The sequence below is a fragment of the Zalophus californianus genome, chromosome 1 (genome assembly GCF_009762305.2).
Source record: "Zalophus californianus isolate mZalCal1 chromosome 1, mZalCal1.pri.v2, whole genome shotgun sequence".
Classification (NCBI taxonomy): domain Eukaryota; kingdom Metazoa; phylum Chordata; class Mammalia; order Carnivora; family Otariidae; genus Zalophus; species Zalophus californianus.
The window spans coordinates 202,243,639-202,263,870 of record NC_045595.1 but is presented as its reverse complement, the minus strand read 5'-3'; the positions used below and the strand labels follow the sequence as shown (position 1 = coordinate 202,263,870).

The window sequence follows — 20,232 nt, the reverse complement described above, 5'->3', positions numbered from 1 at the left end:
AGTAAGTGTAGTCACCATCCGTCACCCTACAACATTATTACAATATTATTGACTATATTCCCTATGCTGTACTTTTCATCCCTGTGACGTGTTTATTTTATAACTGGAAGTTTATAATCCCCTTCACCTGCCCCCCCCCCCCCCCCCCCCACACACACACCAGTTTATTCTCGGTCTTTATGAGTCTGTTTCTGGGTTTGTTTGCTCATTTGTTTTATTTCTTCAGTTCCCCATATAAGTGAAATCACAAGTCACATTTAGTTTGTACAGTAATCAGTGAGTTGGATTGTATATCCATATTTTAACCAATGAATGGGGACTGTGTCCCCCCTTTGGTGAAGCTCAGGCTTTTATAAAGGCTAATAATTAGACACCAAGTGACGCAGTAACTGAGTGTTGGCTGGATTCAAACCAAGCCTCTCTTTCTCTGAAGTCTTTTATTGTCTTAAGTATACTATTTATCCCATTTCTATTACCATTTGCCCTAAGAAGAACATGGGCAGGAATCACTGACCACAGTCAAAAGGCACTGTTTCTCATTCTCAGAATTAAGCCACTCATCGGGAATATTTCAATATTTTGGTCATTCTTGCCATACTACACAGTTTCGATGATAATCTGATCAGTTTCAGGATACTCTCCTTTATACATACACGCTGCTGATGTGAATTCCTTTTGAAAGGACCTTCCTGGCCATAAAATTGCTGGTACAATCTGAGTATCCAATAGGTCGCATTGAATAAAATTCCTTTGTGGCAACATAGGACCTTATTTATGAAAGCCTCTGTGTGCTCTTGTCATGGTGAAATTTTTATGCTACTTACGTGGGATAGAGCACAAAACGAACCTTTTCAGGAGAAATTGCTGCTGTTCAGGATCCATGAGGGCTTTTTCTACCTTCTACTTATTGTAATCCACATGACTCAGGAGGGGCTAGGTTTGAAAGAAACCTGTGTGTGTGAGGGGTGAGGTTAACGCAAGGGAGATCAACCACGATTATGGAAATAATTTGTAGGTTATTCCAGCCCTGGGGCTCAATTCAGTGTGCACAGTTTACAGAGCCTATATGCTGCTGATTTGATGCTGTTATTCAGATCGACCCACGGTAGGGAGATTCATGTTACCAGCAAAAGCAGAAAAGGGGTTTTGTGTGCAGGATGGGGGTGGGGATGGGCATGAGTATTAGAGCAGTTTAATGGAAGAATTGCTACGCTGTCTGCAAAGGGCAGCAGTGGTTCCTGCATTTCAATGATTTTAGAGATCTATCCTCCACCTGGAAGTCAGAACCAGCGCCTACCACCTACAAGGTACAGTTTCGTATTGGGCCTTCCTCTGTCCATGACTGGTGGATGTTATGTGCACTTCCAAAAAGCTCAGTGGCTTTTATGGTAAGAGTGATGCCTGATGGGAAGCAAAATCACATGCAATGATATAGCTCAAGAAGTGTAGAAAATCTCTCTCAGGGGTCACTGACTTTCCATAGAAAGTTTTCTTATCATTTAGAAAGTCCCCTGGATGAGGGTACAGCATGCATATTAAAGAGACTAGTGAAAAAAGAACAGTATTTACACCATTATGATGAATTGGGGATTAGATGTCATAATCCAAGTCCGATGTCTTATAGATAGCAAATGCTCGTTACATGTTACGCTTCTCATTTTAATTATAAATACGTATCTTAAATACGTATCTTTACAGAAGTTGAGTGTGGTTTCCCTGTGAAGAGGCTAAGGCTTTGAGTGTTATTAGGCTCTGAGGCTCCAGACAGTTATCTTGAAGTGCCACACCTGGTTCTTTGTGGGATTGATGGAAGGTCACTGGCACACATGCCCTGAACCAGGGCAGCCAGATTAGGGAAAAATCTGGAAATCATCTTTCACAAGGAGGCATCAAGTGGACTTGGTAGAAGAGACTCCAGAGGGGATTTAGTATCTTGGACTTGAGTAGATTAAAGTCCAGCCTTGCTCTCAAGGTAGGCACTATCTCTGCAAAGCCCCTGACAGCTGGTCAGCCTGCCCACTGCATGACCACCTCCCTCCCTGGGAAGCTTCCAACTCTTCAACCATCTGCTTTGCTGGTTAACTCCAAGAATTATCAAGTTCTTTGTTATGTTGAGATAATACATTCTTTGTGGTGGCTTTTGTCATTTTCCTTTGTTTCCCTATGTTTTCCAAGTCTAAAGCAAGTTGTCTTCTTCTTTCTCATAACCTTTCAGATGCTTGAAAACAGCTAGCTCTCATCTGTCTCCTGCCATGTCTTCTGTTTAGGCTTCCCTGTGTAAGGTTTCTGAGCCATTCTCCCTACGATTCAGGTCTTACCGTTGATGTTCTTCCTTGTAAATAGTTCTGGAACAACGTGTCCCCCATGAGAACAGTCCTGTGCAGCCTGCCTACAGTCGCTCTTCCCATTTTCTTCCACAATGCTAGTGTCAATTCCTTAATTTATTAGGAACCACACCAAACTGTTGACTCATACTGAGCTTGTGGTTTATCATACCCATGGCATCAACTCTTACAAGGTCTCTTCCGTCTTATTTTAATAGGTGTTTCAAGAACTCTAAATGCAGAAGTTAAATTTACTTCTTTGAAATCTCATGTTTGTGGTTTCTGCTCTTCTAATGAACTTGTTGAAATCTTCTTGGATCCTACTTTGACCTTCCCTCTTCATGCTCTCTGCAGATAAGACAAACTGGATGTTTTCTCTTAGTTCTCTCTGGGTTTAAATGTTGCCTTAGTCTGTAGCTAAGTCCTATTTTCCCATCACCATCGATCATCTCCCTGCCTCTAGCTAGCCACTTTAGAAATATTTACCATTGGTTTTGACATGGATTAGTTGTGAAGATGGGTAAACTCCTAAGATATATGGAGCCCCAGGCGAATTTTTTTATCTATATAAAGAATTTGACTAACCCCAGATCAGCTTTGTCAACACCATTCTGGTGGCTCATCTCATGCAACCTGGTGAAAGAAATACCAAAGAGGCTTACGGGAACAACCCACTAGGCATAGACTCCTGTCCAGGAGCACATTAGCATATCTTACTGATAACACATATGGAATACAGGGTCAGAGAGCTCCCTGAAAGGGAGAAAGTGGAGGGGGCGAGGGGTCGGGGCGGGGGGAGGATTGGGTATTTATTCTGGACTCTGTCCTTTTCAGGTATCCGAAGGGGTCTTTTCAAAATATGGGGCCCCATTTGCCTAGCTCTTAGGAGGGTACTGATGGAGAGTGTGGATGTTGAAGTACAAAATGAATACACAGGGCTGGTAATCATTTACAGCACATGCCCTACTATTAGCATATTCAGAGGTCTCCTCACATATGTTAAAAGTACAGTGCAGAGATGTAATGGTGGCTGAGCTAGATTTTAGTATATAATCTGTATACTATTATGTATTATCCAAATAATATGTTACTAACAGTATTTGTCTTCCTTGTTACATTATTTTAAATTTGTATGAAGTCAATACGAGCACATAGTTTTAAAGAATTCAATTAACCTTAAAAGACTTAAAGTGGAATTCTCTTCTCATCCTCTACCTCTTCCCCCAGCCTCAGGCCCCCAAAGCAACTATGCTCAATTATTTTAGCTAGGGTTTTTTGTTTGGTTGGATTTTTTTTTTCTTGTATTTACCCTCATTTCTCATTAACAAGTTTACAGTATTTCTTAATTGACTTTAGGCGTTAGCTGCTGACTTTCTGTGATGATAGACGAATATTTAGTTGTGTTATATATGAATTCTCCTTTCCTCATGTTCCTATGTCATTATATGAACCTTTAGGCATAAATTAATAGTCTCTATTATACGGTTAGGATGTTCCGTGCTGCTATGACCATATAAATAATATTAGCTGCTGGGCCAAATAGTGTACCATCATTTTATTTCCTTTCTTGAGCAACTTTTTGTTTTTTTTTCCCCTGTAGTTAATGCCTGCCTTTTTTTTTTTTTCTGCTCCATTTACTTATTTTTTGTGCTTATTTTAGCAGTATTTTCTAAATCTCCAATTTATTACCTAGTCACTTTGTACTATTTTGTTCCCTGGAGACTGCCTTTCGCTGACCCTTTATCCTGCTCCAATCTGTTTGTTCTCTGGGCCTCAGGCATAATAGTTACCCTGGTTTTCCCTTCATTGCCCTAGTTAGATTCTTGGATTGCAAGTCTTCCTTTTTTCTCCTTCATTTTTATGAAAACAAACAGATAAACCCATAATAATTTCCTGTAAAATGGTTCATATTTGAAAATGTCTTCATTTTACCTTTTACTTGAATAACCTTTGAATAATTTGGAATTTTGGTTTGAAAATTATTTCCCCTTTGTTCACTTATATTCTGATACCAGTCCCATTTCGGATTATCTTGTGTGTGCTTTATTTTCTTTTGAAGTTTTAGAATAATTTTCTATCGCCAGGGTTATGATTTCTCAAAGGGATTTGCCTTTGCGTTGAGATTTTAATTTTAGTTATTTTTTTTATTCCTAAAAGCTTTCCTGTTCTCTCTCTTCCTCTCCCTTTCTCTCTCCCTCGCCTCCCCTCCTCTTCCTTTCCTCCCTGTCCTTTCTAGTTTTCTCTTTCCTTCCCTACCTCCTACCCTTCCTCCTCCTTTCCTTTCTTCTCTCCCTCTATCCTTCCCTCCCTTTTCCTTCTTCCCTCCTTTCTCCCTCATTGTTCCTTTTTCACTGTAACCTGTGCATTTGTTTGTTTATAGCTTTGGATTCCTTTGTGTCTCTTTCTCTGAGGAAGGGTGTTACTGGGTTTTCTGGAAATTTTCGTGGCCTCAGGCATTGTTTCTCTTTCTTCGTGATGCATTTTCTTCTCTGTGCTTTGGTCTCTGCCTTTCATGCTCGAGGCTTTCATCAAATGACTGGTGGTCCTTGATTATCTGATCATATTTAAATGTGAGATACCAAAAAAGTGCTTGGATATTGTTTGGGCCATCTACTGGGGGCTTTTACAGCATGAACAGATGGTAAGACCTTTTTGTTGAGGGTGTCCATTTGACAGTATTTGTTGGTCTTTTCTGTTGGGCTACTCAGCTTTGCCAAAGATGAATCCTGCCATTGCCATTTACTGGGCAGGCTTCCATTTATTCTCATTTGCAGCAAATGCTTCCTCCTTTTATGCCTGTCTTCCTAGAGTCTGGACCCTCTCTTCTCCAAAGGATTTACCTTAGGTGGGTGAGGGGTTAGGGAGGTGAGGGAGTACTAGGTGGGGGGTAGGGGGAGTGCCCAGTTGTATGATTTTGTGCAGTGGATGAAGGGAGCCCCATATTAAGTTCTCTTTACAGATGTTAAAGACGATAGCTTACTGGGGCACCTGGCTGACTCAGTCGGTAGAGTTATGCGACTCTTGATCTTGGGGTCGTGAGTTTGAGCCCCTTTTTATTACTTAAGGAAATTAAAAAAAAATGACAGCTTACTTAAGCCTTGTATAAATAAAATGAAAAAAAAAAAGGAAAAAAAGGACTTTCAGGAATTCACACGGGAGATTCATTCCCAACTAACCTCTTAAAAACACATAACTTTATTCCCCCTTTTTTTGTTCTTTTTAAATGGAAAAAAGAAGTTCATCCTACTTGACAATTATTCTTGTGCCTCTATAAACTCAAGTTATCTGAAATTTTAGTTTCCTAGATCTGGCATATATTCCCTAGCATCTCTCTTGTTTAAAATGAATTTCCCTTTTCCTGCTACTCACGTAAACCATTGATTATCTGAAATCACTGAGTATCCTCCATTCAGTTGGATAATTGAAGCTAGATCTATTTAAATACATAATGAAGCCCTGAGCTTCATCTTAACTCTGCACTCAAAGGGGCTCTTATGCAAAATGCATTTTTTTGCTGATTATATTCCTGTGTTGGCAAGAACTTTGCTTATTCCCTTCACTGAACTTTATACAGTATTTATAGCATCTCCAGAGGGCAAAGGAAGAATCATAAAATTCAGTTTTGCTACCTGTCTGCTGCTGTTTGTTTAATGGAAGCAGATGAGTGTGGAGGAAATCACAACCATGTTGCGGGGGTTGGGGGGGGAGTCTCTCCTTCCTGCCCCTTTGACCACTGGATTCTGATAGAGAGCCCTTTAGTAGACCTAATGTCCCTAATTAAACTTGCCTGGTTCAAGAAGGTAATGTAAAGGTAGTGGCTTTGAAAAGCTTTTTCTAGCATGTCAGATTTGAAATCCTGGAGAGTCCACACTGGGAAACATTCTTTCAAGTTAGTGGTCTCTGCGAGCTGCTCTGAATTGTTAAGCCTGTAAACTGCCAGGAACTGTTAGAGAGTTTTTTCCTTAACTCTATGTTGACAGCAGTCAGGGTAGACCTAGCCCACCCTCTCACCGACACATAGCTCTGGGTATGCCCCTGGGACCAGCCCTTTCAAAAAGCTCATTTAGTGAATTGTGCTTCTTAGAAATAGATTTGGCTTAATGACAGAGAAAGGCAGAGACTGCTGTGTTGCTGAGACAGGACAGCAGGAGGAAAAGTTCTCTCTAATGGAAATGCCTTCAGCCACTGACAGGTTCTGGAGAAGCTTGGAGGCATGAGGCATGCTTAATGGTTAAAATGACTGGTGGATACATTTTTCATAAAGCTGTAAGCAGACTTTTCTCTCTATCCTTCTCTAGGCTGTGGGGCTTGGTGCTTTTGTTTATTTCTTAAAATCTTAACTGTGGTAAAGTACACATGACATACCATCTTAACTATGTGTAAGTGTGCCGACGTTCAGTGGCATTAAGCACGTTCACATTGTGGTGCATCCGTCGCCACCGTCCATCTCCAGACTCTTCTCATCTTGCAGACCTGAAACTTGGAACACTGGCTCCCACTCCCATCCTCCCCAAACCCCTGGCAGCCACCATCTTTCTTTCTTTAAATAAATAAATTTCAGAGGCGCCTGGGTGGCTCAGTCGTTAAATGCCTGCCTTCGGCTCAGGTCATCGTCCCAGGATCCTGGGATCGAGCCCCGCATCAGGCTCCCTCCTTGGCGGGGAGCGTGCTTCTCCCTCTCCCCCTCCTCCTGCTTGTGTTCCTGCTCTCGCTGTCTCTCTGTCAAATAAATAAATACACTCTTAGATAGATAGATAGATAAATTTCAGGATAGCTGCTCTGCCAAAATTAAATATACATCTTTCAAAGGCTGTTTAGCTTCATCAGCTAGTATCAGTTTTTCTTTCTACTTTTCTTCCTTTTTTTTTTTTTTTTTCCCCAAAGTAATCTCTGCACCCAGCATGGGGCTCAAACTTACAACCCTGAGATCAAGAATGCATGCGCCACTGACTGAGCCAGCCAGGTGCTTTCTTTGCACTTCTTAACTGGGATGCAGACGTAAACTCTCTGGTATCAGAATGGAGTGTGTTGCCCTTGGCTGAGTTTGGCAGAGAGCCTCAAAGATGGAGGGAAGAAGGGGCCCTGCTTTCATTAAATAAAGAGAGGAAAAGGCTGTTGCGTAGAACCTATCAGATTATGGCTCTTCTTGGCGTTTGAAAGTGTATGACATAGACTTCTCTAGAATCGTTGAAATGGGATTCTCACTTAGCTGGTGTGTCAGTCAGGATGGTTAGATTATGCTGTAGGAAGGACCAGCCCCCCGTATCTCCATGGCTTAACACACCTTTTTCATTCCTGCCACATGTCTCACGGACATTGGCTAATATAGCTTCATAGCTGTATTTGCCCTGGATACTCCGGGACCCAGGCTGACAGAAGATTCATCCTGACACATGTTTCCATGACTGTAAGCAAAGGGCCCAGAATGGGAGTGAATCAGGCTTTTGTTTAGTAGTGACACGTCGCTTCTCCTCAAATTCTCCTTGGCCAGAGCCAAATGACAGGGCCACACCTAATTTTAAAGGGAGCAGGAAAGTTCCATCCCCCTATGTCCCTAGGAAGATCCCAAAATATTACATGTACAACAGGAATGACACCACAGGGGCCCAGTCTTCGGAAGAATCGATGAGAACTAGGGGTTTGGGAGCAGTGTGCCGTGTTTAACAAAATGATTTTAAACACAGGATTGGTAAAGATCAAGGTTTATAATAAATTACTGGGTTATACCTAATTTTTTTCTGGGCTTTGGTTTCTCCATTCGTAAAATGCACCTGGGCCCCTTCTAGGTGAACTTTCTATTAAAGTAAAATATCCACACAGAAAAGTACACATTTTGATGCTGTTTCAAAAGCTCATACCCCCATGTCGGAGGCGCGTGCAACCAGCACCCAGACCAGGGAGCTGAACATGGCCAGCACCCCAGAGGCCCCCCTCGTGGTTCCTTGCAGCTTCTTCTCCCTCCCCCGCTCCCACCAAAGAGCTCCTCTTCTGACTTCTAACCATACATTCGTTTTTGCCTGTGTTTGTACTTTATACAAATAGAATCTTAGTCTGTATTCTTGCATGTCTGGCTGCTTGTCCTCAGTGTTACGTGTGTGAGACTAACTCATGTTGCAGTCCTTCGTTCTTGCTCTATAGTATTTCATTGTGTGATTATACCACACATTATTTATCCATTCTGCTGTTGCTGGGTGTTTGGATAGTTTCTAGTTTTGCCCATTGCAGATTATGCTGCTATAAACATTTTGGTGTATATGTTCTGTTGAGCGTATGAATGCATTTTTGTTGAGTGTATACCCAGGAGTGCATTTTTGGAGTCACAAGGTGTGCACGTATTTAGCTTTTCTTAGGTAGTGTCCGACAGCTTTCCAAAGTACTTATACCAGCAGTATATTCTCCATCCAGTAGCCAGCACTGCCTAGGAATTCTGGTTGCTCCATATCTTTGCCATCTGTTGGTATTTTCTTCCTGGAAGCTTTTTTTTTTTTTTTTAAGATTTTATTTATTTATTTGAGAGAGAGAGAGAGAGCAGAGCAGGGGGAGGGGCAGAAGGAGAGAGAGAGAAGCAGACTCCCTGCTGAGCAGGCTTGATCCCAGGGTTCTGGAATCATCAAAGGCAGAAGCTCAACTGACTGAGCCATTCAGGCGCCCCCTGGAAGCTTTTCTTTTAGAAAAGAATCCTTACTAGATTGTTCTTCCATCTGAGCTAATTCCTCCCTCCTTAGCTCCCTCCCTAGATGATAGATAGATAGATAGATAGATAGATAGATAGATAGATAGACGGATAGATGAAAAATAACTCCACTTGGTAACATACCCACTGATGCTGAGGCACCGAGAGACTCCAAGGTCAAACCCTGTGCTCTATACGCAGGAGCAAGCCTGGTGCATTTATCATGTGTGGGGGGACCTAAAACTGTATTTTTCTGGAGTTACTTGAAAGTGATATATAAAGATAAAATGTAGGATAGTGACTTTCTAAGAGGAGATACATATTAACAGTTTGAAGCAACGTTAAGCGTTAAAGGTGAGTCTCCTATACAGACCTACAGGTCACTACAAGTATTTACCTGGAATTTCCAGTGTTACTGCCTCCTCTTTTCCCCCTCAGTTTTCACAAGATGATTCTGTTGGCTTCGCTCTGTTGCTTCTCTGTGAGACCGTTTCACTCACTGATGTCTTCTTTAGGTGCAGGCACATACTTAGCTATAAACTAACAACTGCCATATTTTGAGGTTTGCACAGTGGGTCTGGACTCTGTTGGCTGACACTGTGTTTCAGTTTCCTTTGTGGGATAGCAAACTGAGGAGATACAGAAATAACAAACTGGAGTGGTCTTTGGTTGCCGGGGTACAAAGTACCAGGTAGGTGGAGGCCTGTTACTGGAATTTTGTTTGCCAACCATCACTCCAATGAGTTTGGAAGCTAAAAAGATGCATCAGAGAGAGAGGGAAAAAAATTAGTGTTTTGTGCATGAAAATGATGTTGGCTGTTACTTCAGTACTGAAGTGGCTGAATAGACCTTTTTCTTCAGTGAGCTAATTTCTGAGTGTTTATTAAACCTCTCTGGGCTTAAGGGGATACCCGGAAAATTCTAGCATGTCCTCACTTATAAATACTCGTTGACTGAGTTCCTGAAGTATTTGTAATGGTGAATTAGTGCGAAGGAGCTGTCTCCCCCAGACTGTTCTCTGACTTTTGCCTTTCAGAGCACCTTGAGTCACTTTGAGGTTGCTTGTCCATTGCTGGGGGTGGCCATTTTAAAAAGAACATGGAATGTGAAATACCATTCCTCACTGCTGGATGGCCCCACTTCCTAGATAACTCCCATGTGTCCCTGAACATAATACTGTTTCTGGCTGCCTTGAGCTCCTTCCACAACCCTAATTGTGTCATTGCTGCTTGCCTCTGGCATAGGGCCTTTGGATTTGGGTCACAGCAGTTCACTGGGGGCAGGGCTGTTGTCTTCCTTGGACAGTGATGCCCCTTGGCCTCATTCTCAACCTTGGAACTGGCCAACCCTCTCTGAAAACTGACCTTTGCTTCAGAACAACCCTCTTCACTAGAAACTAAGCTCTCTGAATAGGATTATCACATATTCAAGTGTCTTAATTTCAACGGCTATTAACATAATTGTGCAAATAAATAAATAAATGGGGGGGCTTATCAGCGATAGACATTGATTTCTCACATTCTGGAGGCTGGAAGTCCAGGATCAGGGTGGCAGCATGGTTGAGTTCTGGGCAGGCCTGCCCCCTGACTCATAAACTGTGTCTTCTTGCTGTGTCCTCACTTGGCAGAAGGGGGACTAGTTAGCTCCCTGGCCTCTTTTTATAGGAGCACTAATCCGCTGCAGGAAGGCTCCACCCGCATGACCTAATCACTTCCCCAAGGCCTCACCCCCTAATACCATCACACTGGGGGTTAAGATTTCAACATTTGAATTTGGGAGAGACACAAACATTCCTTCCATCACAACAAGAGTTCCTTTAGCACACCGACTGAGCAGACACGGAGACTTCATATTCCAGACAGCTCTTGGAGGCTGGGGGTGGGCGTGGCATCTGACCTAAGGCCAACTTATCTCAGCATTTCTGCAAGACGAGGTCAGGATGGGTAGCCTGACCCACGACGTATCCAGACCTGTCACCCTGACTCCCGGGGCCATGGCTACTCCAGAAATGCACTGGTTCCCTGCCGATAGAACCTAAGAGGCCGCTGTTTCTTCTTGGCCCCCACCTGCCCCCCCCTTACAGACCACCAGCCAGACGGAGCTGGAGAACTGGATCACCGCCATCCATTCCGCTTGCGCAGCTGCCGTCGCGAGGCACCACCACAAGGAAGACACGCTCCGGCTCCTCAGGTCCGAAATCAAAAAACTGGAACAGAAGATTGACATGGATGAAAAGATGAAGAAAATGGGTGAAATGCAGCTGTCTTCCGTCACCGATTCAAAGAAGAAGAAAACTATATTAGATCAGGTAATCGTTCTTCCACGTTTAGGCTTGGGCGGGAGTGTTGGGTCTTTCAAGTTCTTCCGCTGCTTGGAATCACAGAGCATCTTGGGTCATGTCGTTGTCAGCCTGTCATCCAGGCTGCTGAATTCCTTATTGCGACTGTCAGTGTTGCTCACCCCTCGCTCACAGCCCATTGTCATGAGCGGAAGGGAACAATATTACATTGAAGAAAAGACAGAAATCTGATAGAGGAGGCTTCCGGCTCCCACCAGGGGCAAGCTCCTTCCAGGGCCTCTGTGAAATTGCGAAGTCTGCACTTTGCCTTCCCCACCTGCTCAGGTTGATGTGGGGTGCGGCTGTGGAGGGACACACTCCCGACTCCTCAGTCAACTTAGAAAAGGTAGAGTGTGTTGTTACTAAAATATTCGTTGCAGTGTATGAGTAGAAGTATAAGGAAAGATTTAGCGAGGTGACAGAGGACATTTTTGCCTTCTCAATTGTTTCCAAGTCAGTGATAGCCATTGAGTCATGCTTTGAAATTTTGTCTTAATGTTTAGGAAATAATTATGTGAGTAAGTGAATTTAAATCACTGAACGGTTGATGGCATGGGCCAGCCTGTGGTTTCCCGTGGGTCTCGCCCTCTGTTACCTGACATGGTATTTATGGTCATTGAGGCATAAAATTACCCATTTCAAAGTGTCCGATTCAAGTGGCATTTCGTTCATTCACAATATTGAGCCACCACAAGCTCTGTCTAGTTGCCAAACATTGTCATTCACCCCAGAAAGAAACCCAGTACCTGTTAAATTGCTCCCCTCTGCTCCTGGCAGTCTGCCTCAATGGATTCACCCATTTTGGATGTGGTAAGCGGAATTACATAATACATGACCTTTTTTTGTGTGTGAAGTCTTGCACTTTGCGTCATGTTTTGGGATTGATCCACATTGTAGTGGATCTTTGTACACACCACAGTTTGATAATCCATTGTCCCATTGATGGACATTTGGGCTGTTTCCACTTTTGGCTGTTGTAAATAGCGCTATGGATAGGCATGTACGCTAACACTGTATTTCAAGTCAAAGTAAAAAGTCGATATTTGCCATTAATCATTATCCATATCATCGTTAACATCACCGAGCCTTCACTGTATACCAGATCCTGTACCAAGTCTTACTCTTGCATGATCTCATTTAAATATCACTTCAGTCCTAGGAAGTAGGTATTACTTTGCCATTTTGAAAAACGAGGACACATATCTTGGATATATATACTCTATGGTTGGAATTCTGTTCCAGAGCCTCAGTCTTCACCGTCTAGTGTTTTCTGCTTCCCACCCTGTATTGTCTGCCATGACCTCTCCCCAAAAGCTCCTGGTCTCTTTGCCTCACTTTTCTTTTTTCTTTGTTTTTCTGTAAAAAGTCCTCTCTTGGTAAGTCCTAGAATTCTCCAGTGGTAGAAATCCTACATACTTTACTTCCTTGGGTTTGTGGCCCATAGCTTGGAGCTGATGGGCTAGAATGCCCACAAACATGACATCTGTAACAGGAGGACACAGAGCAACTAACATATACTTTGTTTTTACCAAACTGAACCTGTGACTGTAGATCTTTGCAGGGGGTAAAAAAAAAACACATTAAGTTATGAAAACAGTAAGACTTGAGCTGCTGTTCCCTAAGAAATGTAGAGTACCTGTTGTTTACCCTTTAGGATTATAATCAATACCTTGAGAACATATAGATTTGTAACGTTTGTGTAGGATGAAGTTGTTAACGTTTGTTTTCCCTTTTACTCACCTTTTCACCACTGTAGATCTTTGTTTGGGAGCAAAATCTTGAACAGTTCCAAATGGACCTGTTTCGTTACCGCTGTTACTTAGCTAGCCTCCAAGGTGGGGAACTGCCAAACCCCAAAAGGCTACTTGCTTTTGCAAGCCGACCAACGAAAGTGGCAATGGGCCGTCTCGGGATCTTTTCTGTATCATCCTTTCATGCCCTGGTGAGTAGAAGCTGAGGTGTGTTTGAAGAAATATTTATCTTGACTATTAATCCTGAGCAGGACTCGACAAGAGTCTCTGCAGTGTTTTTCTGCTTTACTGTGATGTGTGGATTTCTGACATGTCCTCTCCTCTGCAGTGGGTACAGATCTTCATTTGAATCTGTTCTGAAATTTATTACTTAAGCCTGTCTTGATGGGCCCTAAATTATTGTGCAAAGAAAATTTGAAAGGTATTATCTTAAGAGATCTCTGCATGTAGTGTTTGTTGATAACTCGTGTCATCTTTAGACAGTGTCCTGATTTTAATCCAAATACAGATTTTTTTATATTAACCTCATGGAAATGTTAAGTGGAGAGCTCTCTCATACGTAAATGCATCCTCTCTCTTTCACACACACGCACAAAAACATATACACCATATCTTGAACATAGATCTCTTTAGAGATCTTCCTTTTCACTTTATTTTTAAATATTATAATTCTGGAAATCAGTTCTTGACCGTCATAAATACCAGATACACTTGAGGAAGGTAAAGATCTTCCATGATTTTCCAGCCCGACATATGTATCTGCTTGGGAAAGAGAATGTTCCTCTGACCTCTGGAGTGGCAGATTGCATCGTGTTGTGTGTTTGCAGTCTGTAATTTTATGTACTTGCTAAATTGCGAACAGCTTTATGTTCTTTTGGCTCCTTTCTTCTCAAAAATTGCTGCGCGAGTAACATGGTTCAGCCCATCCAAGTCAACACCCACTTAAAACGTACTGCACCTTAGCACATTTGCTGAGGAATTAAATGTTAAGGCTCAGGTTCCAGAAGCAGCTTTGGAAAACCTTAGCTGTGCGGCTCTTGGCTTGTCGTGTCAGCTGTACCCTTCAATTGGATTCAGAGCTGTAATTCAGTCAAAGGCGTTTGTATTCTTTATAAATAGATTAGCGTCATCCTTCAGATAATTAGGGGTAGATTTACATTTTTAAAGAAGTCTTAAACCAATTTCTGGACTTATTAAAACTGGCATCCTGATTTGTTCTGCTAATTACAGCTCAGCTCTTGGTCTTTCTTGGTCTCCCTGGCTACCACCTCTCCATATAGCTATTAAGTCCTTTTTTTTTTTTTTTTTAATAGTGATGGGTCAGCGCACTGTGATGAATAAGTCTTTTTTTTTTTTTTTAAAGATTTTATTTATTTACTTGACAGAGTGAGAGAGAGCGAGAGCAGGAACACAAGCAGGGGGAGTGGGAGAGGGAGAAGCAGGCTTCCTGCCGAGCAGGGTGCCCGATGCGGGGCTCAATCCCAGGACCCTGAGATCATGACCTGAGCCGAAGGCAGACACTTAAGGGCAGAGCCACCCAGGCGCCCGAGTGATGAATAAGTCTTGCAAATGGTTTTCAGTTTGAGGCTCTAGGGCTGTCTCTCTGAGACCTGGACACCAGTTTGTAACTTGACCAAATCTCCAGTTTGCCTATTCTGAAAAAAAAAAATTATTGGGATAAAAATTCTTGCAAGAATGTCATAGACCGATGTGGTGTTTGTGTTAACGGAGCTCATGATGCCAGTGATGCAGATCCCGTATTCATTCTAAGCCCCAAGCATCCAAATAGCCTTTTCCTTTTCCTGGGCTTGATGAGATTTTTTGGAAGAAATAATTTTGCTGTCTACCTAAAACTTCATTGCCTCATTTTCTTCAAAGCCACTGGAGCTAACTTCTCTGAAACAAGGAAGTAAGTTACTGTATTGTTACCCTTCCGTAACTTAACTCCCGTCCATCTAATTTCCTCTACCTCACTATCTGTGATTTGTGTATCTTTTTCTTTTGATGGGCAGGCTGTGACAGGCTGACCAGCTCAAGATGGGAGGGTTAATAACTTAGGCTTTTTGGTCAGTGATTTTATTTTATTTTATTTTAAAGATTTTACTTGTCAGAGAGAGAGAGAACACAAGCAGGGGGTGCATCAGGCATAGGGAGAAGCAGACTCCCCCCACCCCCCGAGAGCAAGGAGCCCAGTCGGTGCAGGGCTCGATCCCAGGACCCCGGGATCATGACCTGAGCCAAAGGCAGACGCTTAACCAACTGAGCCACCAGGCGCCCTGGTCAGTGATTTTAAAGAAGAGGATTTAATTCCTCACGTGTAGCTCTCTTTTCCTTGGGCGGTCCCCCCCAACCCCCACCAGCTGCATCTGCAAGGTAAATCTGGGTGCCCATATGTCTAGATGCCCTTGCAAACTTCTCTTTGCCATGAGGGGTTTCACCTCAGACAGAACCAGTTAGGCAAGCCTGTTAGGTATCTGTTCCTGTTTGTTGCTCCAGTTCCTGCAGGAGATCCCAGGCAGGGAATTTTGCAGCCTGATTTATTGGATACTTATTTTTTCCTCCTCTCCTTGTCATTTGACCCCAGGGAATTTTTTTTCCCCCTTGGGATTGAAACAGGCTTCAATTTAGCCTTTGTCCAGACTTTTTTCTTCTTCTTCTTCTTCTTCTTCTTTTGGGGGGGGGCATTGGAGGAGGAGGAGGTATGAGGTCAGTCGGGCTGGCTGGGGGGGGGGGTAGGGGGGCGGGGGAGCGGGGAGATTTGCGCTACAGTTTAAGTCCCATTCACCAGGAGGGCTTCCCATAATGCTCAGTGATTTGCAGTAATTAACTGAAGGGTCCCTGCTGTACTCTTTGAAAGAAGGTTATCATTGTTCTTGTTTGCACAGATGAGCAGAATGATAGAGTAATCAGGTTCCCGCCACAAAGGGAGGCATTGTCTAGGCAGAGATCATTGAGAAACTCTTGAGCTCTTGTCTCCTAGTTCTTTTGCCAGCCCCCCCCCCCCCAAATCCCTTTGCTTATTTTGGGTCATTATTGTGTTGGGGGTAGCACTTACTTTAGCAGTTTACGAGGCCCCCAGCAGTTTAGAATAGATACTGTGAGAACCCTCCCTGAAGTGCCCATTGGTTAAACAGACTAAACCAACTGGTCAGCCGGTAACTGAGAATATTTATGGCTGTAGAAGTTCCTCTTCTGGGCTCTGCTCTCCTAGAACTGTAAACTAAAGCGTTACTGTTGTAACCACATTATGTAGGATCTCTGCTTTTGCTTTGCGATGTTGGTTTATTTATTTTATTCATTCAGTCAACAAATACATGTGAGGCCTGGCATACGTCAGTTATTCTCCTTGTGATTAGGGCTTTACTAGCAAACAACCCAGGGTTCTTTTCCTATTGGAGATTATGTTCTTGTGGGGGGTGATGCATAATAAATAAGCAATTAAATAGACATGGTAGATCCAGGTATTGATGTGTGCTACAAGGAAGGAAACAAGGTAATAATACATGTATATATAGACAGGGTAATACAACCACCATATATTTACGTATGGCTGCCTGTATGTATGTGTGTTTGTATCTGTGGGTACATTTATCAGTTTATAAGTAGATATATAAATACAAGACCAAATGGGCATTTTTTTCCCTCTAGGATTTTTAACTTTAACACCATTTATTTAGTGGTTCTTAGCCTCATTTTGTGATGACAGTCTCATACTGAAATAGTCATGTGAGCATATATATGTATGTCAGCACATTGTAAGTTGTTCCTTTTACAACTTATGTTTACCTTTAAGAAAGTGATGAGAATAGAGAAAATGTTTATCTATTTAAAGTAAACATGTGCCTTTTGGTTTGTGATTTTTTTTTTTTTTTTGTATTTTTTTTTGGTCCCCTTCTCAACACCTTGAGCATAATCCTAGATTAGAACTCTTTCTGTAATGTGGTCTTGGATATGGGATTTTTATCTGCCCGGATCTGGGTTTTCTTCTTTGCCAAGCTGGGAAAACATAAGACCTCATCTACCTATTTTCATGTGGGACCAAAACCCTCCCCCTGATACGCAGAGACGCTGTTTGGATTCCTGCTTGTAGTATCTTTGCGAGTCCACTCTGGAGCTTCCAGAGTGCTTAAAAGCCCAGAGAGGTGTGCCTTCTAACCACCGTGCTGATGGCTGGGGGGCCATGTTACCCAACCATGTTTCATCCCCTAGACTCCTGCCAGTTGGCAAACGTCACCCTGGGAGTGGCCCGTGTGGGAATCTATTACAAGGAGGTTCCAAGACTCATCTCCAGCTCCAAAGAATGGGTGGGGAGGTTTCATTTCAAGTCTGACTTGCTGTACCTCCTGGCACTCCCTTGTATGAAAGGAAAGCCTGTGGGTGGCCTGGTGAGACCTCCTGACAAAAGTTCCCTTAAGCTCCCGGGACTTTGCTTGTAGCCCGTAGGATGCACTTCAAGCATGAATGTGTGCTTAGGAAGGACTCTGCAGAGTCCTCACGAAGATGTGGCGTCTCCTTGAGTTGTCCGAGAGGCAGACTTACACCTGGGGTGATGCCCTCAGAAATATTTGTCTGGGTTGCTGGCATCTTGCAAATATCTCAACAGAGTTTAGCTTCCCTTTATTTGTTTATTTTTTTTTTAACAAAACAGAACTTTTATTCCCCTTTTACCTAAACATAGGACGTGTAAGGCTAATAAGGTGGCTTCACCATTTTCACAGACTCAGGTCCCTTCCATCTGATGGTCCTGCCATCTTGGAAAGGGTTCTGTCTGAATGTCCTAGACTAACTGGTTAGCATATGGACCTTCCTTTGTCGAGAAGGAGGGAAGTGAAGGATAAGGGGAAAGTCCCCCTCCTCTTGAGGATGATTCCTGGAGATTGCAAATAGCCCTTCTGCTTATCTCCCAGTGACCAGAACTTAGCCACAAGTGCATGTCCTGCTACAAAGGAAAATAAGTCAACTTTGGGTAGCCATGTGCTCAGCCTTCTGGGGGGTTTCTCTGACATGCAGAGGGAGAATGATATTGGCGGACGACTGTCACTCCCCTAAGAAGGGAATTGTGTAATTCTGAGAAAATTAGTGGAAGACTTGGTAAATTTAGTTTTTTTACGTGGAATCACAAGAACCAACACCGATTGTTTGCACTGTTTTGCCAACACTCAGGCACCTTTTTTCTAGAACATAGAAACAGCTCTGTAGCATTCGGGGAGAATCCCAAGATAGCACGGGTTGTTTAACTTGCTGCTCGAGTTCAACCCTGTGACCAGAGGGGCATCTACTTCTTGGAAACGGGACCTATACATTCTGTTACTGTTTTACATATTACTGTTTTCCTGATGATTTCGGACAGTGATTGAGTTTGCCAACCTTTCAGTTACATTTTAAATCCACAGAGGGCCTGCAAAGTCCCAACGTATATGAGTCAGAGATGAAATGCTCTGGTGGTGGGATCAGTGTTGGTGTTTTTTAAAAAACATTTCTATGAATTTGAAGATCTAACTGGCCTTATTAAGTAATTCACAAATCGGGCAGCATCCCATCCGGCAAGCAGAGAGCCGCTCCCTGGAGGTGTGGCTTTGTGGGGACCCCGAGGAGCAAGTGAGTAGTCCTGACACCTCTCTCTTGTTGATGTTGTTCCTCACTGTCCACAGGTGGCAGCTCGCACTGGTGAGACTGGAGTGAGACGTCGTACTCAGGCCATGTCCAGATCTGCAAGCAAGCGAAGGAGCAGGTTTTCTTCCCTTTGGGGTCTGGACACTACCTCCAAAAAGAAGCAGGGACGCCCCAGCATCAATCAGGTAAGAAGCAAGCCCAGATCACTTCCACGGCCAGCTCATCTTGGGCTGTGTGAGCGTATGTGTGTGTGCCTTTATTGATACTGGCTGTTACTTCAAATCAGCTAGTTGACACAAAGAAGTTGGTTGCGCTAGATGCTTTTAATAGACAATGTATACTCCTAACTTTGAACTCTGCTATTAGTCTATCACCAAGCTCCAGTCTCCCCACCTGCATCCTTTCCAAACCCTGGTTAATTATAGACCTCCTGAAAGTGCACAATTCATCCTGAGTCTTCAGAAAAAAGCAGGGCTTGTTGATGAAGCCAAGTGGGCACCTGAGCACAGAGTTTTTTAAGCTGCCTCTGGCGCGGGATCAAAGGCAGCCTCTGGGGAAATTGGATTGTTTCTTTGCCCTTGACTTTTTGGGGTTGACATTAAATGGGCATCTCCTCTGCCCTCCACCCAGATGCTGGGGCTCGAAGGGGATCTCGGTAGGTGGTGAATGGCATCACCAAGAGTGGTGCAGGGTCAGCCCTCTGTAGCCAGATGCTGTGGCTTTGTCCCTTTGACGCCTTCTCACCCACACCGCTGTCCTGCTAGAGTCACTTCTAGGAACCTCTCCCCATTGTCATTGTCATGCTCCTCTCTGGTTTTGTGAAATTAGTGGTTCTGGGACTGCTTGTTCAGGTTTTAGGGACTGAAGGAACACGGCTGTTGGTCTTTTCCAGAGAAGGAGAATGTTGGATTCATGGATCATGGTGGCTAGAAAGTGAGGCAGTGAGCATTTGGGAGGTCATGGCGAGGATTGCCAGTTTGACCTATTCACTCTGTGCCCTTATGCAAAGTGAGAAGCCAGTTGACTGGCTTGATAAAAAGATCCCTCATTATTTGTTCTGATAATCCCAGCCGTTAGTTTGCTTAAGAACTGAAGTTTAAAAGAGACATTAATCCTGGAAACTGATGTCCTGCGTTCCTCACTGACCACCATGCTCACTATTTAAATGTGGGTTATCTGTATCCTTGATGGAGTTTGCAGGAGACGAGATGAGCAAATGATAAGGTAGCCTGGACCGAGCAATCGTGCGGTCTGTTCTGTGGTCTTTGGAGAAGGCGGGTCGTCAAGTTTGTTACCAGCGAATTTTCTTCTGTGTAAATCCGAAGAAGTTTAGAGGAAAGTCATTCATTCTTTTTTTTTTTAAGATTTAATTTATTTATTTGAGAGAGAGAATGAACGAGAGAGAAGGAGCAAGGGGGAGGGGCAGGGGGAGAGGAAGAAGCAGGCTCCCCCCTGAGCAGGGAGCCTGGCATGGGACTTGATCCCAGGACTCCGGGATCATGACCTGAGCCGAAGACAGACACTCAACCGACT

General features: G+C 43.4%; 1 protein-coding gene across 10 annotated transcripts in view; it reads left to right on the top strand.

Moving 5' to 3' along the window:
• Nucleotides 1-20,232, top strand: part of TIAM1 (TIAM Rac1 associated GEF 1) — a 368,940-nt gene that overhangs the window by 263,546 nt on the left and 85,162 nt on the right. For all 10 annotated transcript variants that reach the window (XM_027584315.2, XM_027584314.2, XM_027584311.2 and 7 more), the window contains 3 exons: nucleotides 11,081-11,305; nucleotides 13,092-13,277; nucleotides 18,738-18,884. In XM_027584315.2, coding sequence (XP_027440116.1) covers nucleotides 11,081-11,305; nucleotides 13,092-13,277; nucleotides 18,738-18,884 — 558 coding nt within the window. The remainder of the gene's footprint in view (nucleotides 1-11,080; nucleotides 11,306-13,091; nucleotides 13,278-18,737; nucleotides 18,885-20,232) is intronic.